This window comes from Macroventuria anomochaeta (genome assembly GCF_010093625.1).
Source record: "Macroventuria anomochaeta strain CBS 525.71 unplaced genomic scaffold BU25scaffold_41, whole genome shotgun sequence".
Taxonomy (NCBI): Eukaryota; Fungi; Ascomycota; class Dothideomycetes; order Pleosporales; family Didymellaceae; genus Macroventuria; species Macroventuria anomochaeta.
In genome coordinates, this window is record NW_022985402.1 from 248,728 (window position 1) to 275,779 (window position 27,052).

General features: G+C 51.5%; 8 protein-coding genes across 8 annotated transcripts; 3 read left to right on the forward strand and 5 right to left on the reverse strand.

Annotated features, from left to right (window-relative positions):
• Positions 1-1,583: 1,583 nt before the first annotated feature.
• Positions 1,584-1,967, reverse strand: BU25DRAFT_425377 (uncharacterized protein; the record flags this gene model as incomplete). Its single annotated transcript, XM_033708346.1, has 1 exon — positions 1,584-1,967. One exon carries the CDS (start codon positions 1,965-1,967, stop codon positions 1,584-1,586), a length of 384 nt encoding a protein of 127 aa, XP_033557093.1.
• Positions 1,932-3,031, reverse strand: BU25DRAFT_203065 (uncharacterized protein). Its single transcript, XM_033701119.1, has one exon. It carries the CDS (start codon positions 2,881-2,883, stop codon positions 2,143-2,145), a length of 741 nt encoding a protein of 246 aa, XP_033557094.1. The 5' UTR covers positions 2,884-3,031; the 3' UTR covers positions 1,932-2,142.
• Positions 3,032-4,355: 1,324 nt separating this feature from the next.
• Positions 4,356-5,577, forward strand: BU25DRAFT_462526 (zf-DHHC-domain-containing protein; the record flags this gene model as incomplete). Its single annotated transcript, XM_033710528.1, has 2 exons — positions 4,356-5,000; positions 5,068-5,577. 2 exons carry the CDS (start codon positions 4,356-4,358, stop codon positions 5,575-5,577), a joined length of 1,155 nt encoding a protein of 384 aa, XP_033557095.1.
• A 2,616-nt stretch (positions 5,578-8,193) lies between these two features.
• Positions 8,194-10,452, reverse strand: BU25DRAFT_414889 (uncharacterized protein). The gene is made up of 5 exons (XM_033707406.1): positions 10,220-10,452; positions 9,924-10,050; positions 9,480-9,557; positions 8,656-9,432; positions 8,194-8,494 (listed from the first exon to the last, which is right to left on the reverse strand). The coding sequence occupies exons 2-5, from the start codon at positions 9,966-9,968 to the stop codon at positions 8,408-8,410; spliced, it is 987 nt and encodes a 328-aa protein (XP_033557096.1). The 5' UTR covers positions 9,969-10,050; positions 10,220-10,452; the 3' UTR covers positions 8,194-8,407.
• Positions 10,453-14,624: 4,172 nt separating this feature from the next.
• BU25DRAFT_414891 (uncharacterized protein) lies at positions 14,625-15,804 on the forward strand. The gene has a single exon (XM_033707407.1). It carries the CDS (start codon positions 14,973-14,975, stop codon positions 15,468-15,470), a length of 498 nt encoding a protein of 165 aa, XP_033557097.1. The 5' UTR covers positions 14,625-14,972; the 3' UTR covers positions 15,471-15,804.
• A 3,785-nt stretch (positions 15,805-19,589) lies between these two features.
• BU25DRAFT_462529 (uncharacterized protein) lies at positions 19,590-19,964 on the reverse strand (the record flags this gene model as incomplete). Its single annotated transcript, XM_033710529.1, has 1 exon — positions 19,590-19,964. One exon carries the CDS (start codon positions 19,962-19,964, stop codon positions 19,590-19,592), a length of 375 nt encoding a protein of 124 aa, XP_033557098.1.
• A 4,286-nt stretch (positions 19,965-24,250) lies between these two features.
• On the reverse strand, positions 24,251-24,930 carry BU25DRAFT_425383 (uncharacterized protein; the record flags this gene model as incomplete). Its single annotated transcript, XM_033708347.1, has 2 exons — positions 24,251-24,712; positions 24,757-24,930. 2 exons carry the CDS (start codon positions 24,928-24,930, stop codon positions 24,251-24,253), a joined length of 636 nt encoding a protein of 211 aa, XP_033557099.1.
• A 937-nt stretch (positions 24,931-25,867) lies between these two features.
• Positions 25,868-26,746, forward strand: BU25DRAFT_462530 (transmembrane BAX inhibitor motif-containing protein 4; the record flags this gene model as incomplete). The annotated part of the gene is made up of 2 exons (XM_033710530.1): positions 25,868-26,097; positions 26,152-26,746. 2 exons carry the CDS (start codon positions 25,868-25,870, stop codon positions 26,744-26,746), a joined length of 825 nt encoding a protein of 274 aa, XP_033557100.1.
• Between the last annotated feature and the right edge of the window lie 306 nt (positions 26,747-27,052).

The window sequence follows — 27,052 nt, forward strand, 5'->3', positions numbered from 1 at the left end:
TGACGGGCTGTATCACTTGTTCTCGTACCGACTTGACGGGATTGTCACCTAGAACTAGCGTTTCCTGGCATGATCGAGTCCAGTGAGTGGGCGAACAGGGGATGACAATGACGGTAGCGAGAGAACTTCACGAGAGAGTCATAACGGAGGCGTCGTGGCTCTGCTCTTTCTCAGGGAAATCGCGCATGTCACGACGGCCTCTGAGGCATACTTTTGACTTCAGAAATGGCGCTAGAAGATCCTAATCGCGCCAGACATTTAGTAACATTTGTGGCGAAGCCGACTAGAAGAAACCGCCGGTAGGAGGATAGATCAAGTCTCGGTTGTGGCGCGCTTTGTGTGTCGTTGAAAGTGTTATGCCTCCAGCCTTAGGCCAGAACTCGGGACAGCTGCAGTGATCTACGCTGCGGGTCATGAGCACTTGCTTCGAACAAGACGAGGCTGCTTGATTCTCAAGGTTAACCTTGTTCTACTCCTTCAAATCCGGCACAGAAACTATTGCGAGTAGGAGGCCGCTCACCACTTGCTTTCTTGCGTGCGCTTTTGCGCTGCTGCGCATTACGCTCGAAAGGCAAAATGAAACCAAGGAAAGAGGCAACCGCACAAGTGTTGAAGTGATCGGGGGAGAGAGCGGGGCAGAGGGCAAATAAGAGGAACGTTGAATTAAGCACAGCTGATGTTACATGGCCGGCGTCGCCAGGCGTCAACAGGCGGCACCGGAAGGACACGGTGTCATCACCGCCTCCACCTCATCTTGAATCGGACTCTCGCACTTTTCTGATTCGTTTGGCTTTGCGACTTTTTTTTTCAGAAGCCAGGCTGACCCTAAGGCTCTGCCTTCCACATTGGGCAGGTAGCGAGTCTTAGCGAATAGTCCTCCATCATTACTTACCGAAACGCTCAGCCACAGTTTTGAAATCGCCTGATGAGCAATTTTCTAGAAGATTGCCGCCTTGAGCCTGCCCTAAGCCACTTGGTTGCCACATTGCAGTGCAACGCGGGTTCACGGGTCGTCCTGGACCCCAACGCCAGCTCTCCGACTCACTTCTCAGGATCTTGCCCCTCACACCCTCAAACTCTTTCACGGTGATGTACCGTGTGGCCGCAGCTCGCGTATCCATCGCTAACCTTGTATGGACTTCACTTCTTCCTGGTTCTGTTTGACATTGGAAGAATATACCTGTGAATCTGGGAGGTGCAGCTTCCAGAGCAGACGTGTATAGATTGAAAGCAAGCTATCTAAATCAGAACGAGAGATATCTAAAATGAATGCCAGTAGCGCCGATCCATGCCCTTTCGCTCAGATGCAGACGTAACGCCCAAGTCACAAGCAACAAGACACAGATATCCTAACGAAAAGCCCATCAAATCGACCCCAACACTGAACGCAAGTGTCTATCCCAATGCACCAGAGATAACAACAACCAGCCGAAAAAGAGGGTATCAGAAGCCTGACGAAGTTGACACAGTGCCGATAGTAGACAGGCCCCATGAGTACCGATGAAGCATCAGGACCTAGCTTGGGTGTCTCCACCTCTCGAGGCGTCGATGGTGTTTCGTAACCGAGCAGCTTAGAGGTCGTACTAATTCTGTTCCACGGTGCAAGCACTACAGTACGGGTGGTTACAGCAGGGACAGGCGGTGTACCAGGTGCCCATCGGACCGTTACCACAGTTGCTGCAGTACCAAACTGTCTCGCCATCACTCGGAGCACTGCCATGCTGATGGTCCATGTGATTGTCGGCAATGATGAAAGACGAGGTGTTCGCGGTAATTTCGTGTAAAGAAGGTGTTGACGGGAGGGTATCAAGGGAGAGGTCTATGACCGGAGTCATAAACGTGATAAGCGCAGAGGAACGTGGGGCGATATGTTGTTTGCCGAAGTCCTGATCGATGGGTTGCGCCATATGAATTGTTGCAGAGTCAATCTCAGTGGGAATAGGTTGCATTGTCGAAAGGACCGCCATTGTTGTTGAAGATTGCTTTTAGAGAATACGTAGAGAGGAATGTGTAGAATGTATCTGCTTGAAGTAGAAGGGTTGATTTGTAGATACTGATCATTGATGTCGCGGCACCATAGTTATACTCGCCTTTTAGCAGAGGGACCTGTAATTACAGCCACACACTCAAGTCTGTGGCTTCTCAGGGCGACCAAAGATAGGCCAGTGCAGTAACAACCGTGACGGGGTCCCGAAAAGGCAGCAACAGTGAAAGCCAACGAATGTTGAGATGATGCGTTGTGGGGCATCCACGGGGCAACGAGGACGTGAGGGACCCCGAGTAATCCTTCAGCGGCGATGACAGCGTGCATATTCGACATACTGTTTCTTCGCATGTTGATGGTAGTTGACATGAAGCGGAGAACAAGTCGGTCAGAGGTACAGCCATGCTTGACTTGCCAAAGGCCTGCAAGGCGGCGGAAGTGGGCTTGAAGGCTGTGAGGTTGTTAGCAATGTGCAACAAGCGCCATGGCGAACACGGGTAATAGAGCTCTCCCCTGTAGGGTAGGCTCAATCTCAAACTCGTAATGCCTGGTCTCCCCAAGCCAGAATGAGGCTGGCCGAGTGGTCGTATTGCCTTTTCGCCTGCTCTAAACCATTTTCGGAATAAACACATCTTCTCGCCATAAAGGCATCTGCTTTGTGCTGGCAGAAGGATTTTGTCAACGTGACTGAGCCGCAGAGGTGAGCATGCTGTGCGCACCATAACGACAGCCATGTACCTGCACTTTGAGTGGGATATCTGACCTGGTTCCTGGATCCTCAAACAATCGCTTGCGTTGCAGGAATACGTTCCGTACGCATGTAGGCGCGATAAACGATGCAGGAACACGGCTGTCCTGCTTCCAGCCCTGACGCCAGCTGTAAGAGAGGGCTGTAGCATCAAACGACGGTATTGAGCAGCTCAACGTGCTCTCCCAATCTCAACAGATACTGAAGTTTTGGTCGAACAATGTCTGGCGCTGGAATTGCACGGTCTTGCCGGTGAACAGAAGCAGTAGGGGCAGTGTACGCTATGTGACCGGAATTGAAGTGTATGTCGTCGTCTGCGCACGGTTTCAACCTGACATCAACGATCAGACCGGTTTTGAGCTGAGTGGACTTTCGCTCCAACCCAGGCTCCTCGTTAAGACTGGATTCAGACGCTCTGCTCAGGGCTCTGATCGACATGTTGACCGTGTTACGCTGACTTGGTCCTCTCTGCAGCAACAGCGCTCGCAGAGTGTAGCATTATGACGCACGATTCACCAGCTAGGCTGCAGAGCAGGTTGTGGATCGGCCTAGAGAGTAGGTGTTGTGAGTCGTGCCGGTCATGCGCAGGTGCATCTGGCAGCGGTGAGCACAGTGTTCAATAAGGCTGAGTGTGGTCTTACAATTTACTACAAAGAGCAGCTCGCCCTTCATTTGCAACTGCATGTCGGTATGCATAAGGCGTCCTTTTCATCGTCGGCCTTCTGCGTTATCATTGTGATGCGTGAGTCGCGGTGAGGGAGCATTTTCCTCGCCTCCATATCCGTATCGGGGCGTTTACCCCTTATATCGAACCTTCACCAGCCTTCATATTTACTTTTGAGCAGAAACTTTGCCCTTGTCCGCTTCACTTCGACGCTGGGTTCCCGGACTCGAACGCTGGTGCCTCCTATCGTGTACCTCAACAGAGTGAATTAAGCTCTCGATTCGCGGCACCAGACAACCCGCCACCGAGACCAGCACAGCCTGATGGCCTGGTGAAATGATGAAGCATGGAAGGACGCAAGGCTGAGGAACCGGTCAGGCAAGCAGCTAGCTTCAATGGGCGGCACCATGACTGCTGCCACTGCTTCACCGAACCTTCAACGAGAAGAATAAGGGAATAAGTAGCGGTAAGAGCATGCTTGCAATTACACGTCACTGTGGAAACAGAACAATAGCAAAGCTACTGAGAAGAGAACGAAGGGCATCAGGCTGTAGGAAGTGAGGTGGAGTCGGGTTGGTGTTGCGGAGTGCATGCAGCTGAGTGACAGCTCACAGCTAGCCCTGACTCGTGTCACACGTCAGCCACGATCAGCGATGGCACAAATGCGTATACAACGGGCTCGTCGATGTAGATTTTCCAGAGGGCACGACGTCACCCGATCTTTGAAATGTGCAGAAGTTTGTTCGCAGGAAGGCGGTGATGTTTACGTGGTGTCGAGTGTGGAAAGTAAACAGATCGGCAGTTTGTTGCGATGACGTCCATTCAGAGCCTAGACGCCAACAGGGCTGGGCCGCCAAGCTCATCTCGCACTTCAAACTCCAACCTCATCAGCCACCATGGCACGCAGCCTTCTACTGTACGATCGCCCCTCCCTGTGAGGTAGCCCACCAAATCTCGATATGGCGCCCCCAGTAGCTCCAGCAGCGGGCGCAACGAAGGCGGATGTACGCGACCAGTCGGCGCTCGAACAGCGATTGGGACAATCGACAAGCGTCATCATGCCGTTACTAGAACTTGGCGCAATAGGATATGTGACCTGGGTCCTTGCATACCAGATATGTATACAGTATCTAATTGACCCCTCCGCCGAGTTCCGCCAGGGCTTCAACGTCCAGCCACGACGCGCCACCGGTATCGCCCTCATAGTTGTCTACGCTGTTCTCCTCCTCCTACTCCTTGTACCCTGGTCGCGCCTTATCCAAGTCATTTGGTCGAAACCGGACCTTGTACCTTTGGGAGATACTTCGCTGGAGAAGAAGGAGGTGACAACGAGCTGGCTGGGAGAGTACGATGCGTACATCTGCGACTACGAAGGCATGCCGTTATGGTGTGACAAGTGCCACAACTGGAAGCCGGACAGAACGCATCATTGCAAAGAGCTGGGTCGTTGTGTTCGAAAGATGGATCATTACTGTCCATGGGCTGGCGGCATCATCGCAGAAACAACGCATAAGTTTTTCCTGCAATTTGTGTTCTTCGGATCATTGTATACGGCCTATGTATGGATCGTGACTGCTGTCTTTCTGGACGAGCGAATATCAAAGGTGAGCAGTGAAACTTATCTGCAAAGGTGCAAGCCTTCCTATAAGATACAAGCTTACATGCTGGCAGACTGGCTCATGCCCGGGCACCTGGATAGGCGTGCTTGTTGTCGGAGTACTATTCTGCATTTTCACTTTCACCATGAGCTGCATGACCGGCTGGAACCTCTGCATCAACTACACCTCCGTGGAAGGCATCCAGAGAGGCGGCGTACAGAACATCGCCTTCCTGATTGCCAGCACTCCAGAAAGGTCAAGCCTCCCATCAACACCATCTGCACAAGACAAGCCACAAAGCCATGATGACTGGCCGGTCCTTAATACCATCCAACGCGGCCAAGGGCGTACCTATGTTGTTATGCAGACGAAGCCTCACGAACATCCCTGGTACACAAGCCTAGTGGTGGGATGGAAGGATGTCATGGGCAACAACATCGTCGACTGGCTTACGCCTATCAAACACAGCCCGTACAAGCAGAGAAGCCACCGAGGCGAGTTCGAATGGGGTGAGCTGGTCTACGACATGGCGAAGCAGTACGAGGTACACAATCCTGGGGTGAAGCTGGCGCTACTTAACTAGCCGCGCTGCGATTCGGAGTCTTTCTGGGGGTCAAGTTTGTATCTTTAGCATCGTCCTGGAGTTTGGAAGATACCCTACATACATCTGCGTTGCAGCTAATACATATCTGATAGTATAGTACACTCACGGCATCATCGTTTAGTTTTAGACGTTAACAATGCGTCCCTACATCAGGGTGCACTCTTTTTACCTAAGCATTCATCTTTAGAGCAGGTCATGACATCTATCAAGTGCACGCACTGTCAGTCACCTTAACCACAGCACGAACAAGCGCACAATGACATGCACGTACGGCACATACCGTGCCCAGCTTGATCAACAAGATTACAAGCACGACGACCCAACGATGGAGCTCCGCGGCGGTCAAGTAGGGAACACTACGGCGCCTGCCTTGACGATACCATGGTTTGGATACTGCGGGTCAACGACTGTCATGAACCAGATTTTAGCTGCCAAACACGCCATATCGAACATCTGATGACAGGTGTCTGCATCAGAGCGCGGAGTTGCGCGGATGACAGCCGAGTTCTTGTGGATGTTGGACCAATAAAAAGGTATTGAGGCTGTTGATCCGACATCTTTGTATCCTTGGATCAGTGTGCGTGCATGAGTGTCGTAGCGGTCTGGCAGGGTGTGCACCAGATGTCGTTGAGTTCCACGTCCACTCTCTTCTGCAGACTGGGCTCCCATGATGGGTGCACGACGAGAGCGCTCTTTGCAGTAAGATCCTGCAGTAGCCAATACACTTCTGTAGATGATCAGCAAGCTTGCTTTAAATGCATTGAATCCAGCGCAAAAATCTCGCACATACCTCACGCATAGATATTAGTTGTCGTAAGCAAAAGCAAGATGACTACGCCGACCCTCTCCAAACCCTCGAACTCGAATCTTTTGGGACTGAAACTTGTCATCTCGTCACTCCTTCCTCACTCAGCACTCCACCAGCCCTCGCAATCCAGACTTTGCAACCCCCACAGTCTGGATCTCACCCCACCCCACCCCAACCCCGTCGCAACACCATCACCACCGGTCATCCAACCCTCGCACTGCTGTCGCAAGGCCCCCAACTGCCCTCCTGCGCGTCATTCCCGTGATACTTACTGACTTTCAAGGATATCCGCAATGATACTTGCACAGCCTCACTTCGTCGTCGCATTACCATGATCTCCGTTGTCATCACCAGGATGCTCACTGGGATGTTTGCTAGGATGCACCGGTGAGAAGCGTACCGTTGACTCGTGGATGTGCAACGTTGGTACACGGTACCTGGTTGTGGTTTGCTTAGCGCAGTTCGGGCCGGTCCCCGCACCGAGTCCAGAGCCACACAAACTACACTACTGGTAGGAATCTGACCCCAACGACCATCCACTCCAACAAAATTGATTCGGGGAGGCTTGTACTGGAGGGTGCTTGGGTGTGCGGTGTTACGATCGGATTTGCGTGGAGGCTCGACCGGGGTGGGAGATGGAGGGCGATGGATGTGAGATGAAATGGAAGGGGTGGAATCCGGTTCCGATCAGACATGGGTTTATTGTGACATCCACTTCTAACGTGTGTCCTTTCCAGCTTCCCTGGGTCGAAGGTGTGAAGCGCAGGACAGTCATGACGGCCATGACAGTCTCCATTCATGCCTAACCACCCTACATCTGGGAGGTGGATCGATACCTCTGTCTCCGGTGTAAAGATCGCAAATCCTGCAACACCACCAATACGCGCCCACCACCAAGTCCGCTTCCCCAACACTCTTCCCGTTTCGTTTCCTGCAAGGCTGTCAAACTCCAAACCTTGCGGCCTCACAAAAACTCCTTGCAAGCATCTTCATGTCAGTCCTGCGCCGTTAAGCGTCAAGTTTCTTTTACATTAAAGCATTCGACCCTGAACCCAGACCCTACATGAAACGACCAGCCCTGGCACACGCCGTTTCGAAAATAGCAATCTTCACCACAAGACTGCAACAAGGTTCGATAGTCTCGTACATCAGCGACTGCCAAATATTCCTTCCGCACCCAAACCTTCGCAACCGAAACTTTCACTTACGGCGCTAGTCAAAGTTACCGACGCATATCATCGTTTGACAGTAGGGCATTGTAGTCGTGATGTAGTGTCAACTTTCGCTTTAGCTCTGCTGGTGGCTGGGCGTTCAACTTGCATTGCTGTTTCGATAGTGTGTTGCTGGTAGCAGATGCTGTCATGGATGGTGCGGATGCAGGGCATAGCGCCACAGTGTGCGGATGTTTCACCAATGAAAGTCTCCTTGTCGTGGCGGATTGGTCGATAGTTTCGTGCTTGATGGTTTTGGCTTTCGCTTCAGCTTGATTGTTTGCGTGAATTGAAAGCGCACAACACCGAAATCTGCTCAGTCAGTATTGCATCGATTGCCTCCAGGGTAAGGTTATGGCCAGTGCTGTGGTCGATGTTGAACATCACAATCTCAGAGCGCTCAAAGATGGAAGGTTCCAGTTGATTAACACTAAGTACTGAACCATAAAACAAATCATCCGCGTCGTGTAGTGTCCGCGGGAACGCCGGTAACTCCTTGCCTCGGTGTGTGTACCCGTGCCCATGCCCAGTTTCTGATGCTCCGTTTTGGTATCCAGGGTATTACGTACAGTGGGTAAGGAGGGGACAGCCTATCCTAAAACCTGATGATGCATGTACCGGTTAAAAATCCATGTGACGGTAAGAAAGGGACTTTAGGATTCGATGATGAAATAACTGTGCGTCAAATGTCCGACGGCTTCAAAGCATGTCCAGTGCGAAATGGCGAAAATAATGGCGTCTTGTTGCCAGAGGTGATGGCGCTACGGAGTCTGGTTCGACCAGGGACTGACTACTGCTCAGAGCTGGCATTGGACTCGCGCTCTCGTTGCTCCTTCTGTGGGGCGCGACGGCGTGCGTTGATGAACCAGTTGCTGACCTGTGATTTCATCAGCATTGTTTTTGAAAAGTTGAAGGACTGGGACAGAGAGCCACAGTACTCCATCTGCAAGCTAGCAGCACGTTGAAGACATCTGAAGATGGCAGACGTAGTGCAAGTGTCGAGCCGCGTGCCCAAAAGGGACGAAGGAGGGAACATACCTGGTTCAAGGACAAGCTTGTCATTCGGCAAAGCTCAAGTTTCTGGTCTTCACTAGGGTACGGCGATTGGCGGTTTGCGTTGAACCACTCTTTTAGGACGTTGGTGGCCTCCTTAGGGAGGTTGCCGCGTCGCTTACGGTTGAAAGCGTTGTGATCGACACCAACGTGTTGCTGGAACCGAACATCGTAGTAGCCTTGTTCATATCCTGCGGGTGGTGGGGCAGTGTACTGCTGGTTGGCGTAGTATACTGATTCGCGGCGATCATCGTACGGGTAGGCGTGCTGCTGCATATGAGGGTCCTGGTAGTAGCTTTGTCTACGCTCGTACATCATTCCATGCTGAGGGGGTGGTTGCGCGTATGAACCCTGGACGACCATTCGTTGTGCGTGCACTTGAGGCTGTTGGTAGGGTGGGTGACCCTGGGCGACTGGTTGAGACTGATGACGCGCGTGTTGCGGCGCTGACGCAGGAGGAGGATATGGCAAGTTCGGACGGTGATGACTGGGGCCTGCTGATTGCTGTCTAGTCCGAGCGGGGTCTGCATGATAGAGTGCAGGGTCAATAGCAGAGCTCATGCGGCGAGGATCAGCGGGTGGGTATTCTGCAGCATTGGAGGGACGAGCGTAGATGTCGCCCAGAGTGTCGACGCGCCTGCGCTTGCTGTCTGACCAGGCTACATCATCGAATTGCGGGCGCACATGCGGAGAGTTCTCCGTGGAATCATTCCTCCGGGATGGTGTGTGTGGTGGTGTTCTCTCAATGGTTGTTTGGACGAACTGCAAGGGTTAGCTCAATGGACTCTTCACTTTCGGACAGTACTGACCTCATCAAACGAGGGAAGCTTCCCTGGGAAGTTCTGCTCGCCAGGTTGGAGGGGTGGTGAACTGCGTTGAAGATGGTTCTGTAATGTGGTCTTAGTATTGCACCAGGAAATATATCGTTCTTTGGTCGGTGGGCTGCACGCTCGGGTGGCATAAAGAGGGTATTCGCGTTTGAAGGGGTCCATATCGCTCTCGAGCGAGTCACGAAACGGAATGTCCTCAGACGGTTGGGGTGCGTTTGCGGAGGGTGGAGGCGAGGATTTGGGAAGTGCGGGTAGGGTGATTGCCTCAAGTTTCCCAAGAGAAATGTCGACCTGAGCCACTGCCCGCTCGAGCGAATCGATGCGGGAGGCGTAACCGTAGCAGACAAGGGGCCGATGAGGAGGAAGTAACAAACGAGGTGGATAAGGGGTGGGTGAAGAAGAAGAAGAGTAGATATCACATACCGCTGCCATGTGCCCCACCGGCCTTTCACTTGACTGGGAAGCCATTCTGTGTGAGTGTACGAGGTTGCAGTGACGGTGCGGAATATCTTGAAGTGTGAGATATTCCATGACTTGCACGAATGCGAATCTTTTATACTGTTAGCAGAATGTCAGAATATCGTTGGCTGGGTGAGTGAGGTTGTTCCATGGTTCACATTGATGACCCCAATGACTGACAGGCAACACTGGCAGTTGATTGATCACATCATCATGAACCAACAAAGCAGGGACTGAAGACTGGTTATTGATTTACTTACCCACTAACGAACAAGAAGAATCGTGATGACTAAAAGGGTATTGGACAACGTGGGGTGCCAAAAGCCAGGGCAGCTAGGACCACGAAATATATCGCAGATATACTGGTCTCGAAAACTTTTGGTGAAATACGGGCCCAAAGTATAGTACAGGAAATTATGATCGGTTTGGGCAATGTACAGGTCGTGGTATCGCAATCGAGTGGGAAGAGATGAGTCGGCACAAGCACGCAGCAGTTCGCAGGAATAGTCAGGGTCGTGATGACGGGCGCAAGGTGTTTAAGAACAGGTCCATGGAGAAGGAGGCGTTTCTGGGCAAAGCAAGACTGCAACGGGCCGTACTTCAACCATGCAGCGCGATCTTGCATCCAGGTAATGCGCCAGGGGAATGCTAGCAAGCGCCAGCGGAGGACAGACAGGCGCGTCTAGCACGACGTCTGCACTTCTGACAGGTGCGAGTTAAGGTTTGGCCTATATTCTCCGAGCGTACACAACGCAGGCTTTGGCTGGGAGAGGAAACAGAGGGCCTCCCACTACGCCGCAGAACTTGAGGCACGAGCCGGTGGTGAAGCCGCGCTATCTGCTGCAGGCCTTACGCCGGGCGCGCTATTAGAGCGTCGCCGCTTGTCTCCACCACTTGCCAGACTCGAATCGATGCAGATCTTGCTGCATCTGACTCGACGTGGAAACGAGCAGGGGTCGCTTCTGTTCGAAGCCCATTTCGTCGCGTGCCTTTCACTGGCTCCTTGTCGATTACCTCATCTGCACTCCCACACACTGGCCGCCGCAGCGAGCTGTCAACGTTCCATCAAAGCGACAGCGGGTGAGAGCCAAGATCTGGCTGGCTTGCAAACGATCGTCTCAAGCCTTGCCTGCTGCCATCTTTGTGAAGAACAGAGTTCGCAGCCTCGCCTTAGGTCGTGTGCACCTGCCCTGACAATATCCTCCGCATTTCTCGCTCAACGTAGGCGCAGACCAGGCCGGATGCACTCTCATCCAAACAGAAGCAGTTCGTGCATCTCCCCAATAACAATCCTAGTCTAGCACTGCTGAACAGAGTCCCCATTGACCTCCAGCTGTACCAGGGACCGGTTGCACGGTACCATGATGACGGCTGAAAAGGCATGAGAGTGGGACTATTGGAGCAGAGCGCCATGAAGGGCTCTCCGCAAGTTCACAGGGTCAGACGCAACGTGAACGACACTGCCTGCGACTGTACCCTCGACCAGGGTGGAGGTCAATCCGAGGTAGTGACATGTTGTGCACGCTGGAGCCATGCTGGTGGCTCCTTTGTGGCCCCAGCAGATGGCACCATGCCCGGTAGACAGCTGCCGCAGGCCCAAACCAGGTTGGTGGCTGACGAGCGTGTACAATTGTGCAACGGAGCCTTTCCAGCAGCCAGGAGCGGAAGGCTCGCTGTTGTGTCGTGATGTGAGATGGGTCTAGTGCTGCAGCAGAGAGTTTTCAGAAGTAAAAGAGGCGTTCACAGTGGTACAGGAATAGCAGCTGGGACGACGACATGCTCATCTGTCTGCGGTCAAACTGAGATTGATTACGGGTGATTGTCGACAGCGGTGCTTGTTCCTTCTCGCCCACGAGCAGCAGCAGAGGGGAGCCGTAGACAGCATGCCCCTGGCAGCCCACCGCTGGGTTGACTCGCGTTTGAGTGTCTCAAACCGCCAATGCACGTGAATTAGGAAGGTAAGCCTGCCATTGAACTCTCTCCACCAGAGCAGCGTTAGCCTCGACAAAGAAGAAAGCACGCACACGTGTGAAGGACAATTGTCTAACGGCAGGCTACAACGACTGCGATGACAGAAATGATGTCAAGCCATCACCGACGTTCAGCGCTCGACCTGGTAGCGGGTGGATTAAGCCCCTTTCTTCGGTGCGGGCGGTTGACAGCTGTCTAACGACGCTGGTTGCAGTTTGGGGGAGGTGCAACGACGCCTAGGCGGCCGTGATTGGCAGCAGGGATGCACGCACCTTCCTCCATTGAGAGTCGCGCCTTCCCGACGCGCTGATCTTTCCCGCTAGCCGGCCGATCAAACATTGCACCAAACACTTGCCCTCGTCGCTCACCACGCAGCGCCGAGGACAACATCCAGGGCCGGAGCGCTTTCGTGGCCTCAGGCCTCTTTAAACTCCCGCGGAGCAAACTCTCTGCCTCTGACGACGTTGCAGCTACCAGTCCTACGAAACCTTGACGAGCGCCCAGCCCAAGAGTGCATTTTGCGTCTTCAAACCTCGAGTCTCGAGTCTCGAGTCTCCGCCCGCTCCCGCTCTCTGTCAGATCCGGCAGGCGAGCCGGACCTGCATCTGGCTCTTCGGCGCTCCGTGGGATTCGATACCGACTTGCCCGCCAAGCCGAGCACCCGGCCTTCCTTTACGTCGTCTGTCTTGACCGCTCCAGGTTTGTGTGCCAACGCAAGCCCCGCCCGCCGCAGGCGGGATCATGGCCACTGTCTAACATCTTCGGCTGCATGATCCTGGCTCCAGGACGAACCTCTTCCTTGGAACCACGCTGCTATTGATCCCCTGGACGGGCAGCTGCGTGCTCACCAGCCCCAACGAGACCTTGCACAAGGTACGATGCGACCATGCGGAAGCGCTGGGGACCGCCACATGGTCGCACTGCAGCAGTTGACCGCTTGACAGTCCGTCACTTTGTTTTGCTGGGCGCCCGCTGTTTGTTGCTGTGTGTTGCCAAGCCCCAGTTCTTTTGCGCCATCATCCAGGGGCTGTCAGTACATGTAGCGTCGCCATCGCGTCACGGCTAGGCCCCAATAAGGTTCAGGGCACGCTTCCATCCAATCCGGCTACTCGCCGCCATCAACATCGGAGCCGGAAGGTCGACAACGCAGCCTTCATCAGTGAGCACGGCGTTGCGGGCTCCAGAACGAGAGACACGCTGGCGACTTCTCCACGATGAATGATCCAGGGTCGTGAGCAAGCCCTTGCATGAACAGGGCACAGCCTCCCGTCTTACGATCCATCCCACATCAGACCGCAGGTCACAGAGCTGGGCTGTCGTTCACAATGAAAGCCACGAACGCCATCGTGCTGAGAGCAGCCCTCCATCCGGCCTCGAAGCTGCAACGCACCCGGCTTCTCAAACATGAACGATTGGGTTCAAACTATTATTTTCAGAAACTCTCGCGCCAGACCTGGCGTCTGACGGCCTCGTCACTAGTCTGGTTGTAAAGATCTGGCGGCGTCGTGACTATAGCACACTAAAATCAGATGCAGTTCCCAAACACTGCCGTGGTGTTCACTCTGCCAACTTACATATTGGCTGTATGTTGTTGGGAGTGCCGGATGAAGGACTGCGCATCAATGATGTCGGTCAACGTTCTGATCCCAGTGGTACAATCGATCAAGCCAGGTGGAGAGGTTTGTGTCTTTTGGGAGACAAGTTGTTGGACAGCGCCAAATAGACGAAAACCAGAAAAACGAACGTGGTGACATTTGTGACACCCGTCCAAGACTGTCGCTCTGCCATCAGAGCGGAACATGGACCGCACCTACCAGGGTGCACGTCTGTCGCAGCTCTACGAACCAGTCACGGGAAACACATGTTCGCGCACGTAAGCCGCGAGTGCAATTCTTCGAAGCCATCGAGCAGTTACACAAGACATGGGTTATCTTCGCTTTTATGGATAGGCGGCGTCAATTTCCCTACAGTCGAAAGCCTTCAGGTCCGTCCTCAAATGTTCACGACATCGACATTTACTCGGTTCCTGGGACAGAGACCCTTGAAGCAGATGCTGAGAGCTGAATTACCCCTGCCTCTAGACGCAGTCTGTTGCATTTCTGGTTAAATGTGGTCGTGAACTCGCACATTGAGCCACGGTTCAGTCACGATAACGGACTACCTCGGGCTCTGTCACCTCTGCACATTGCTCTCATGCACGCTTTGCCGCGGCTCCTACAGCAAACCCTGCCCTGTCTTCTACCCTTGTTGCGTTCAAAGCACGCATCCGATTTCCGGATGTTGCATTATCTCGATGAGCTTATCAATTGCTCAATCATATTGTTTCGACGCGACAAATTGCGTTGCCTTATGTGGGAGGGCACGATCCACAAACTCATTCGATTCTTCTTGTACGCAATGGCTTGCACGATGCAATTCACAGTGCCTCCCTCGCTCTCTGCGATGTCAGGTGTCAACCACCTGCCACGTGGAACGGACGCCATGGCTGATTACCCAAAGCACCCCTCGTGTACGAAGAGGCTCATTTGTGAAGACGCACCAACACCCAGCGCAATCTTTGCGTAGACCAGCATAGGGCAACGACATGTAGTATTTCGACTTTAAAAGCTCTCTCGAGTATTTATCATGAAGCGAGGAGGTAGTCAATACTTCTTGGGCAAGGTCTGCTCATATGTTGTGGTGTTGTGGCTTTACTGAAGTTGGGTCTCTTTTCAATTGGTGCGTCTTCAAAATCGAGCCTCGCACAACGCTGCTACGTTACTGACCATCAACGTCGCGATCACCAACAACGCGTATACTCGAACGGTCGATAGATATGGTATCAGAACGACGATCCTATCGAAGGAAACTCCCATGCAACCTGGAACATACTCTGCTCACTAGTTGCAAGTTGTTCGCGTTTCTACAAGAAAAGATCCCCGAATAGCACACTCTATTGACATCTGCTCCTTTCAATCTTACCAACGTTGATCCAAAGAGCGCGCCGACCCCGGTTACGAAACTTTGTTCCTACGCAAAACTCATTTGCCGCTGTACTGGGGCATGCGATGCGCAGAATTGTCTGGGTTAGATGTTAGCACAAATGCGAACTGCCCATACGAGCATTCAGCCTCGACAACACCTCAACTATCAGCGGAGAACCGCTTGTATCGCCGCCTTTGCAATGTTATCGCTGTATGCTCAACTCATATTTGCATTAGTTGCAAAAACGCACCGGATCCACCTTACATGTGTCAAGATCTGAAGCTAAGCAAACCTTTCCTGTTGAATTCAAGAACGACTATTGAGTGGCTTGACCCTACGAATCGGCGCTTTCTCCTGGTGTCCATACCGTCTAGCGACCCAAAGTGTCACTTGCTTCATCCGGGTACACCCTTCCGGCTTTTCCAGAGATGGTTTAACCAGCTCGCGCGGGTGATTAGCGGGAGCCGCTATGGACCCATTGCGCCAGCGAGCCTTATCCGTCCGAGGTCGGTTCTTGCCTCTTGGCTACGATTTGTGCAGATCGGTTTGACGATCTTATGGTCCCATGAATCGTAACAATTTCATCTCTCGACCTCAGTATTTGTCAATCACAGTGTCGAAGTTGCGGATGCTACACCTTCTAGTCGGCGCTCAGCGGTGGGTCAGACGCGGACAAACTCATCCTTTTTTACAAAGTCTTTCGGATAGGAACCACCCGAGTCGAGCCCAGCCCCCGCGGAGCCTTTCAGTCACTTTTGCTCGAGGAGAGCGGAGTAACGATCAATGCAACTTGGACTGTTGTTCGTGTTTGATAGTGATGGTCACGAGCGCGTCTCCGAACGCTCATCTCCAGATCATCGTTATGGCGCCACTTTGCGGCCGGAGATAAAAATCATTTCTGTTGGTACCGAGGACACACGTCATTGGCAAGCCAACGGATGCAGTCTTCCGCACACCATAATGTTGAATACAACCATTATTTTGCGACTTCAAAAATTGTTCAATCACAAAAGATGGAGCTGGGTAACTTGGCGATGTTGATCCAGCTGTAGAATCGTTCGTTCGGATCTGAAGTGACCTTCTAGCTACCGTCAATTGGGAGCTTTCGTAGCGACGATCTGGTTGTTGGTGGCTTGATCATCCAGATGAACAACAAACGAACACAAGCTTGAAGTCTGTCGTGCACCTGCAGCAGCCAGCAATATTCGCCGGGGCCAAACTCAGGTCTAGCTTGTTCTCCAGCAGAGACTCGCACTCGCATCTGTCGACACCCACTTCTTGTCATGCAGGTGCCAAACCTCACAACAGACGCCGATGCGAGGCAGCACACTATCAAGTGTCATAACTGTCTCAACACGTGCATTTTTATGAAACCGCCGGCTTATCTCCAGCAAACCTTCCACATTATCGATCCCGTTGCTCTGGGCCCTATACACTCGATGGTGTGTTCACCACACCTTAGAACAGGTACGGCTGATTTAGAAGCGTAGCCTACCCACCCATCTCCTGCGATCAACGCCCCATGTTGCGTTTGACTACACAGACTAAGGGTAGATGATTGCACCTAGGACTGGAGGCCTGACCAACCAACGATGACTGGCGCAACTAGAATTCCGTGTGGCTTCATCGGAGCTTTCACGCATTGCAGGCATGCGCCCGAAACTTTGCTGCATCAGTATTCTCCTCACGCCTACCGGCTGGCTTACCTCTTCTCGTTACGGATTTGGGAAGTCTGCATTCTGCTTACGACCAGCGAGCTCGTCCAAGCAGGTGAGCTGTACAGATCCAGCGGGCTTTGTGCCACATCATGGGTGATCTTACGACGAATTGATTGATGCTTTAGAGACCCTGTCGTCCTGATCACCTACTATCATCGAATCCAGCTTCCATGTTGCTAACGTTGAACTAACGTACCGCGCAGCAGCTTTGAACCCTCCACCAACCAACGCGTCAAGCTTAAGCGAAGAGCGACCAGTTTGACGACGCGCGATCACCATCGATATGCCTGTGAACGGGTTATCATCCTTTCCACAACAAATCTTACAACAGCTGATAAACAGAACCCTCACCACTGCCCCGGCAAGAACGGCATCCCTCCTCGCCACTGGCCTCGCAGGCGCAGCGCCAGCGCTGCCAGGCACGACCGGAGAACAACATCACCGGATTCCCACCATTTCCCATGAACATCTCTTCCTCCAATCACAATCTCAGGAGCTCTCGTGTTGATCGCCTGTGTTCAGGGCTCCCGGCGATACGCGCTGTCATCGCGCGCAAACCCGCTGTTTAGCCGTCCTGACAGGTGATCTAACGAAGAGCTTAGATTGCGCTGACCGGACACGCTGACCGGATAGTTCGCTTGAATAGAGCAACTAGCAAAATGCATAAGCTTGCAGCAGGTACGATGCAGTGACGTGTGTATGGTGGAGTCAGGTGCTATTCATATACTTCTTTTCATGTGATGCCTTGGGATGGATCGATGGATAGCTTTGATCAGGCACATTAGTGTTCTTTTTTGCGGAGTGTCACCAATAAGCATTTGGGTGTAGTGTTGTAATGTTGGTGACAGCAATAGGCTGCGGACAGGCGCATATTGGCATTGCTGTGTGCTTATCGCACCTCCTCTACGTTCAATATCGTTGTTGTACTTTCTCCGTGATTCTGTATCCCGTGAATAAGAGAGAAAATTTCGGCACTCAATATTCTGGAATGTCTCTCTGTTTCATGTCTTCACCCTTTCGTTGAATTGCAATGCTCAGATGTCAAATACGATCAAGCTTGCGACTTGACAAGAAATATGCCACTTCCGTGGAGAAGCACGATTGCGGGTTCAGAAGGGAGTATAGAACACATCGTATAAAGCTAGTTACCTCTCTTCGTACGCCTTTGCTTTGCAATGTATCGTGCCGTTCATCCACTCTCTGTGAAATCGCGTGCACTTCTTCCATCTCCAAGCTGGCGGTGAACACTAATTAAATAAGGTATCAAGTAGGAGCAGTACTTCGGTATTGCTAAAGAGGCGACAGTGCGGTGTAGCTAAACGAGCGTACTGGGTAACGGCATTTTGATACAGTGCAGCGGCGTATGCGAGGACATAACCATGATGTATGGGGAGAATTTGAAGTGGGAGCATTGCAGTACTTTGTCTTCTCGTATACACTCGAATGGGGCTCATGGATCAGCTGAAGTAAGTATACAAATGTTTAGATGGAAAACTTCGTGAACGAGTTGCAGTTGATGTATACCAACTCTTGCCGCTGCTTGGGGACTCGGTGCTCGGTGCTGTCCCTCCATCGTACCTCAGTGGGTATTAGCAGTCTGACTACCTCCAGGTTCCCCTTTGTTCCCGAACACTTCAGAATCTTTATAGGGTGAGCGCTGTCTCTCGCAGATCACATCGTCCCGAACAATGGTGAGCGCGCAGGATCAAGATCACATCACGGTATATTGGTAGCGAGTGCACTGACCTGCGCGCGCTTTCAGATCAACATCTACCAAAGTTCTATGCGTGACGCTTATGAATTAAATGGTTCCAACATTGAAACTATAATTTTGTTGTGCTTGTTTGTCGTGTGTAATAGGTCTGGTTGGCAGATGTGGTGGTGAACTAGGGTTCACAACGAAATTCTCATAAAAAATCTTCACGAACCAAACTTCAGAAGAGCAAGAATTATACCGCTCTTTTTTAAACCGTTCTTTCATCCCAGTTTCTCTGGTTTCCTTCAAATCCCATCACATCCACATGTCACATTTCTCCAATCAGACATTTCCTCCGGAATCAAAGCAATACCTTCACATTAATCAAAATGCTTTTCTCCCTCACATCCCGCGTCAAGGGCATATGCCAATGCTTTCATCATCAACTTGACTTCATCTGCGAGATCAAACATATGAGGAAGACGATCAAGCAGTGCGAGAAGACTGGATATCTGGATACTATCGTTAATTACTTCTAGGAAGACCCTGTTTTCCTGAAATTGGGAACAAAAGCAGTGGAGCAACAGGTTGCTCTTCCTATATTTGTTGACAATGAGGACAAGATGCCAGTCAAAAGTCGTGTTGATAGCATGTTTGATGATGATATTTTCAGCATCACGGATACTGCATCGACTAGTGATGAGTATGATGATGTGAACTGTCGATTGAGTACTATGAGAGAGGACGAATATCTACAGTGCGCGGGAGCGGGAGAGCTAACTCAAATGAGCTGGCCATTGAGAGCGCTGCCTGCGCGGACAACTACCTCCAGCTCCATGAATATCACATCACAAGTTGAAGCCATCAATATCATATTCGTTCATTTATAAAGTGAATCCTTCACTGTCTCCCCTGAAGGCATCGAGTGCCTCCAAGCACTACACTTATGCCTCAAAGAGGTCTCAGAAAAGCAGTAGTTGAGCCCTTCATCATCTCCCGACATCGACATTGACATTCTTCGAAAGACCCTGGAGACCCTCAGTACGGCGGCGAGGTGGAAGAAGGGGGACGAGTAGGAGGGTAGTGGACTACAGGAGTGTTACGAATGCCTGCAGGATGCGGCAGAATGAGGTTTTGAAGGCACTCAAAGAGGAGGTGGATGATTGGGTAGAAAGGTGCAAAGCGACGTCCGAAGTTTATTTGGGTGTGCTGGAGTTTGTTCAGAAGGTCGTTGATACTTAGTCATAGTTACCTCTTTATAGATTTTGTTTTATGATACTATCAGTATTTACTACAATGCATGATCTCCCTCTCAATCCCATCTTCCTGCTTCCCACCCCCAATCATAACCACGCCGATGGTAGGTTTCTTCACAAGCGTCTGCAGCACAACACAGTACCTCTCCGTCAACTTGCCCAACTTCTCAAGATCATTCTCATTCACCTCACTCCCGTCCTCCTTCTCCCCAAACTTGATGTCAAACTGCAACCGTATACCCGTCAACCCCACTGGCGCATTCCTATCCACACCCATCGTCCCCTTGAAGTCGAGATCGCCCTCCGCCGTGACCGTGCCCGACTGCACAGGGAGGCCAAGCGCAGTCGCAACAGCTTTGAGCGTGACGCCTGAGCAGGCTACGAGCGCGTCGAGCAGCATATTGCCGGGTCACAGCTCGCCTGAGATAGAGAAGTCCTCACCGCCGGCTTTGGGGTGCAGGCCTGCGACTCAAGAAGCTTCTTTGACGGCGGCGCCGGTGGAGAGTTTGCATGTTATCGAGGAGGAGTCGAGGGAGCCGGTAGATTTAAGGGCTACGATTGCGGAGGAGGGGTCTTTGCGGTAGCTGTCTTTGATGGGAGCTTGCTTTTCGCGGAGGGCTTGGGTGGCGGACATTGTGGGATGATAAGACAATTGGTGATTCGAGAAGGGGTGGTGGAGTACTGAACAAGCCTTTGGAAGGAGATAAATATGCTACTGCGATTGAAAGAAGTACTTTGAGTTACACACGAAATATCAATCAAGACATGGCAAGGGTCTAGAAGTACCCTGCGGGGGAACGGGAACTATGCAGCTGCCCCGCCTCGCCTTTCGAGCGAACCATCAAAAAGGAAGGTGCGCAAAGTGCAGACTTATTTCAATTCTTCGTCCGCGATGTTGCATGGGTCCGAGGAACATCATTGTAGCGACGCCAGCATCGTTGCGAGGTGGAGGTAAAGGTCGTGGACCCTTTGGGTTGATCGAAGACGATGCCTCGGTAGGGTCGTATCTTATCGTACCTGCTTGATACGGTAAGTCCTGAGCCATCGATCTTCTATGTCAAACATTTCGATGTTACACAAACTAACATGAACTGATGCGTCTGAAGTACTCCGGTATCGCTTAATCACCGACATCGTCAGCACGTCATCACCCGCAGCTTTGCATTAACAAAGAAGATACGCCACACCTCGCTGCTCCGCGCGAACAACAATGCGTCTTTGTGAGTACGATGTGTATGAAGTATATACAAAAAAATACCTCCCCGAAACCTTCGAATATCATATGACAGGTCAGAGCCTGCATTGGATCCTGCCATATCCATTACATCTCGTGAAGCTCATGTGCTGAAGGTTCCCTCAACAAAGTCAACCAGACGACCAAACGCGGCATAACCTCATCCCGCATCTGCTGGTCTTCCGGAGCTGTGACGCCTTGGCCCTTGTCTTGTGAGATCTTGTCTTCAAAATCCTCAGAGGACGAGCCACTGCCTTCCACTTCCTCCATTCCATCCAATTCCATCAATACCAAAGTGACAGCCCAATCTCCGTTGTCCTTCTCGGTGAATTCGTTAAGTCGATGGGCAGGAATTGGCAGCTTAGCGTTGTTGCAAGGAGATAGACGGCTGAACGTGAGCATAAACAGCGTCTGAAGGACATTGTTATGCAGATCCTTGCCGTCTTTGCGAAAGATGACCAAAGTACCGAGATCATGATCGTCCCTGAATGGATTCAACCATGAAGGTTTCTCGAAGGATACAATGCGAACTCCATTATCGTACGGTATGACAGACGGATGTGGTAATTCACTCAAAGCTCAGGAACAGTGCTTGAGGTGTACCACGGTAAATGGAGACTTGGTTGCACTGACCTAGTATCTCCGGACGGTTCTGCTTCGAATGTTGATTTATCAACCGCGAAAGTCATATCTGTATATCCAGATATGATTTTCCTGTTGCAGATCGCCTGTCATTTCTCGTTGCTAAGGTGAGAATACGACTAGTTGAGACGATTATAGTCTACAGAGTTGCTAGCTATGGCTCGTATGGTGTATTCATCATTGACCACAACTTTGAACATGGCAGCATTGCAGCTAAGATCAGTCAGCTTGAGACCTGCGAAGTATCAAATCGCTTACAAGAGATACAGTGGAATAGAAGACAATGCTGGCAAGGCACAGTATGGCGCAGCTCCGAGTGATCATCTTCAGATTCTGTAAGCTGAACGTTTCGACTTCGGCTCAGCTTCCGTGAGTGTGCGCTCGGTCGATTTCCTGAGGAATAGGTGAGCTCAGAACTTGCATGGCATAATTACTACCAGCTAACAAGACAGAGCTAAGCATGTTGATGAATATGTGGAGCACAGTGTTCCATCAGGAAATCGTAGTCTCATGCCCATATATGAGGTTGGCGATGCCGCCTTTTTATAACCTTCGAGGCGAGTGGCGCTTAGAACAACGAGAGCGATGTTGCAATAGAGGACGAATGCTGACATGCAACTCCCGAAGAGAACGCCCATACGCCACCCGTAGAATCGACTGCGTTTCGAGCGTTCATCGGTCTTCCTCGAAGAGCTCCTTGCGGCTTGAACCAGGTTGTTGGCAAGCCGTCCCCATAAAGGCGTCGTAGCTACCGGAGACTCTTCAGTGGTTTCGTCTAGGTTGCTGTACGGTATCAGCAGATGACCAACCTGTTGGATGCATGGGATGGACTTGAGATTGGCTTTATTGGTGTGAGTCTCGAGCAGGTGCTCATTCGAGCTCGTTTGCATTCTAGGGTGGTTGTACTGGTGCCCTTATTCAGTTCCGTGTCGTGGATCCTCGAGCGCATCTCTGAGAAGATCTGTGTTGTCAGGATTGAGCTGAAGCTGGAATGGAGCTTCGATCACTTGCGAACCCATCTGCTACAAAGGTATTTCCTCCATGGCGAGGTCAACTTGCTGCCCTCTCGATTGGTGAAGTCATGCCAACAATGTAAGAATGGAGGCGAGAGAAAAGAGGACCAGATCCCCACAGTGGCGACGCAAGGCTGTACTCTTAAGCACACCGATTGTTCGCGCACTAGCAAGGCTGACACTGCGATCCTATCTGAGCACCCTGGCGCTAGACTATACCAGGATCTCATGCATGCTGGCTGCATGGTGTAATTGGCCTCGCTTACGCTTACCTACCTATGATAGGTTGTTTTATGGAGGCTTAGGAAAGATGTAGGTCCGCAGGGCATACCGTTTTAGTAACGAAGTTTTAGAACAAGAATTGCAGTCGTGATTGGTCTCACTTGTGCCAAGACTGCCGTGGGATCTTTAACAGTTGGTGATCTTATGTAAGGAGACCATTGTAAATCCGAGATACCAACAAACGGAATCCTGGATATCACAAGTACGTCTGCCCTATGCTCGGTTTCTGGACTTCCTTCCCAGTGACCGAGCAATGCGTGTACCCGCTTCCTAGATTCCTCTCGACAACACCCCATTTCACCTTTCTTAGATGCACATCTTGGTCATCACTCGGTGGTTGGCATGCCGCGCTGATAACCAGGCTGCACGATGCTGCCATTGGAGGCTTTTGCTGCATAGGTCGACCTCCCGCGTAGCCCATAATGAAAACCAGCAGAAGCGCGACGACCGTGAAGACCCAAAGACTCGAACAAGAGAATCAACAGCCACTGCGACTACTGTCTAGCCGGAACACTCCTTTGCCTGTATACATATCGGCGCGAAAGACATAAAGACTTTGCGATAGAAGCCAGTGAAGTATACCGCTCGTTGCAATTAGAGGCACAGCCAACTTATAAGGCAGCGACAAGAAGCAAGTGCTTCGTTGATCTTCCTGCGGTTTTGTGGCTCTGAGGCCTTTCCGGAGCTTGGCCATGTTGTTCATCTCGTGAGCGCTAGCGATGGAGGTATAAATGCTGTTGAGTGCGATGTAGCAGATCGATAGGATGAATTGAGGGATGTTGACAAGAAAAGCGGCGAGTAACGATCTAACTCGGATGGGGAACACGATTCAATATGATGTGCCCTATTGTCGTAGGTGATCGAAAGGGCCTTGGCCTCTCATGACAAAGGGATGAGTGTGGTGCCGGACAGCAAGACGCATAGGCCTAGGACGGTTAGTTTAGAACCAATTAGCAGAGTCGGCTTACTCACATGGAGACGTAGAAGACCTGTCTATCGCGACTTACAGAGTCGAAGTATCGTTGTTGCTGTGGCAGCCACATACCTCGCACACGAAGCAGAAAGCGTTCAAGATCTTCATTCGTGTGAGCGCGGTAAGGACAGGAGCAGAGCTTGTGGAGTATTTCGTCTTTGTCCAGAACGTATTGATCTATACTGACCAGATCAGAGCATTGGAGTAGGGAAGCCGTAGCAGGGCCGACAGTAACTAAATAGGCTGATTCGTTGAAAAGTAGCGTGCATATCGTTATGGAGAGTTTCAAAAGATTGAACACGATGACCACGATCATGTAGACCAAGCTCAACCGTAGGCTGCTCTCTGGTGAAGTCTTCAAGGAAAAGGCATGAGTCACGTGTGCTGATACTGGCAATGCCGTGATGCCCCATGTGATATTAGTGCCAGGCACGGTCTCGTTGGCCCCCCAGGAAGGTATTGCATGACGAACGAATTCGTCATAGCGAATCCAATTCCAAGACTCTGACGTGAGCTCTGGGAGCCCGTCTCGATAATAGTCATTATTGGAAAAACACGGAAGGAAGTCGTGACAGTGTGAAGACCGAACTTTGCGAAATGTTGTGTGCCAGGCGATCGATGACAAGGACGAGGTCTCCGTGCTCAGTCAAGTACATGGTGTTGTAGATTTCGCGCCCTTGGTCATTACTGAGTCGTTTGTAGGCGTTGTTCTTCGCGTACCATCCTTCAGACTGTATATCGATGGCACGCAGACGGTACTCGTTCACGGCGGAGACCTGGGATACTGCTGCATTGTAACTTGGTTGGTCAGCATTCTTCTCTAATCGCTTGTGCAAGGCATTACAAGAGGTGTAGGTGAATTGACAACAATGCCAACACGAATCAAAGAGCAGCACGTTATTGTGGGATCCTCCGAACCACCCTAAAACCCAGCAAGCTAATGTGTACCACTGGCCCTCTCCATGCGCTATGTCGATGTCGTGTCTTGTAGGAGCGCTGATGACCTGTATGGTGTAGTTGCTGGCAGCCAAAAGATTGTACTGCAAACGTTGATGAGCAAATGAGAGACAGCACTCCACATAGTCATGTCTCTGGCTGTCCCGATCTTGATTTTGGCTATGCGACCCTGATAACCACCGTGTTTCTTGCTTCCCACGATGACGACTGCGATATTACAGCAGAGAACCAGAGCTGATAGACAGCTGCCCATAAGCACACCCATGCGCCACCCGGGGAAGCCGCTGCTTGCGAGCCTGGCCGTGAGTCTCGTGTAATCGATTCAGGAACGTATTTGGTTTCTTTGAGCCTTGATCATGAGTAGGGGCCGAGCCAATTTAGAATCGAGCGGCTTTGGCATTTGTTATTGAATTTGAGAGTCGTGCTAACGATGGGCCTCGCTGGAGTGAAGTACTCGGACTGCTGTCGTCGACCGCGATACCACTGAAGAACTCCAACTTGACATGATCGAATCCGTTCGCCTGAAATGCATCGAAGTCCTCAACATCAGGTTGCGAGGTCGTTGTAGCAGCAGCAAGAGGTGCACAATACTATCGTGTTCGCGAAGAAGGCATCTATACATCTACTATATGGAAGCGCGACAGATTCAGGGAGCCCCAAAGGGCAGTAATACACTACCATTCATCATGTACTTTTCATCTGTGTTATTTGGACGGCAACTAAGCGTAAGCCTTTCGTGTTACACATGCCGTGGTTTGGGAAGGCGTCCAGCATGGAGTCTTCCCGCTGCTCATCGACTGGTGATCCCGAGCAGAGGGCCTCTGCAGCCGGGTCGCCTTGCAGATGTAGGGTTAAATAGTGTGGGGGCCATTGCGGCTGGCTGATCGCAAGGTCGAGAGGAACCACACCCGCGCTTTCAGGTGTTTTGACAGTATATGGAGGCCAAAGCGTCACGAAATCGCTCATCAATAGAAAGCGACTGTATGACGCATTGTTGGAACAATCACGTTGTTGATTACGCTTGCTGTGAGAGGAGAACGCTCGAGAAGGATTTGAAGAGTTCACGTGAACGACGTTCAAGCCGCGGAAACACGCTAGCACGTCATTATTGAGCTGACCCTTCAACCACCAACGCCGCATCACTCACCAACGCACCTTTCCTCTAAATGCGCATCGCATAGCAACACCAACACAACATCGTGATGGCCGGTCCCAAATACCAGAACGTCCCCCAGCGTGACTCTTTCGAGGAGTCGTCGCACTCCCAGGCGCCACCGACCTACCAGGCAGCAGACCCCCAGCAAGCACTGCTTCGAGGTGTCCCGCGCGGCGAAGATGACAATCTGCCGGATGACTTCAAGTTTGGCGGCGTGGTAGCTGAGGCGACCCTGGACATTCGTATGGCCTTCATCAGGAAGGTGTACGCTATTCTGTAAGCTATCAACGCGTTTCCATTCCCACAGTACGTAGTGCTAACAGCATGCAGGACTGTCCAGCTTCTTGCCACGGCCGGCGTTAGCGCCCTCTCCATGACCTCCAAATCATACCGAAACTGGATTCAGACAAACCAGTGGATGATGTGGGTGTCGCTCCTCGGTACCTTTGTCTTCCTCGGCCTCACCTTCTGGAAGCGCAAGTCGTACCCCATGAACCTCGCCTTCCTCGCCGGCTTCACCGCTATGGAAGCGTACTCCATCTCTGTCATCGTCTCCTTCTACCAATCTAGGATCGTCCTCAGCGCGCTGGTCTTCACATTAGGCATCTTCATAGCTCTGAGCCTGTTCGCCTGCCAGAGCAAGTACGACTTCACACACTGGGCTCCCTACCTCTTCGGTGCTATCTGGATTGTGATCTTGTTCGGCTTCATGGCTGCTTTCTTCCCGTACAACAGCAAGGTAGAGCTTGGTTACGGCATTGTTACGGCTTTGATCTTCTCCGGATATATCTTGGTCGATACACAGCTGATCATGCGCCACTACCACGTTGAGGAGGAGATTGCTGCGGCCATCTCGCTCTACCTTGACATCATCAACTTGTTTCTTGCTATCCTGAGGATCCTGAACTCGCAACAGCAGAACTAAACGTTCGACTGTATTCTTCCCTACTAGCAGCAAGTTGTATGGTGTTCTAGGTGTGTATGACTCTTCTCACCCTGTATCTCTACGGAGATTTCGCTTAGATTGGACATAGTGTAATATCCTTTGTTCGAGTATTCCACTGAGATTATGTTTGGATAGTTACCCATCAATGCATTATCACTGAATCAACAACACCATCTGCACATCTTCTCCCCTCGATTTCCAGTCCCACTGCTTCTTCTTGATCAAGAAACTGACTGCCAGCAAATGTCACTATCGAGGCAATGTAGAATGTGCAGTTGTTCGATA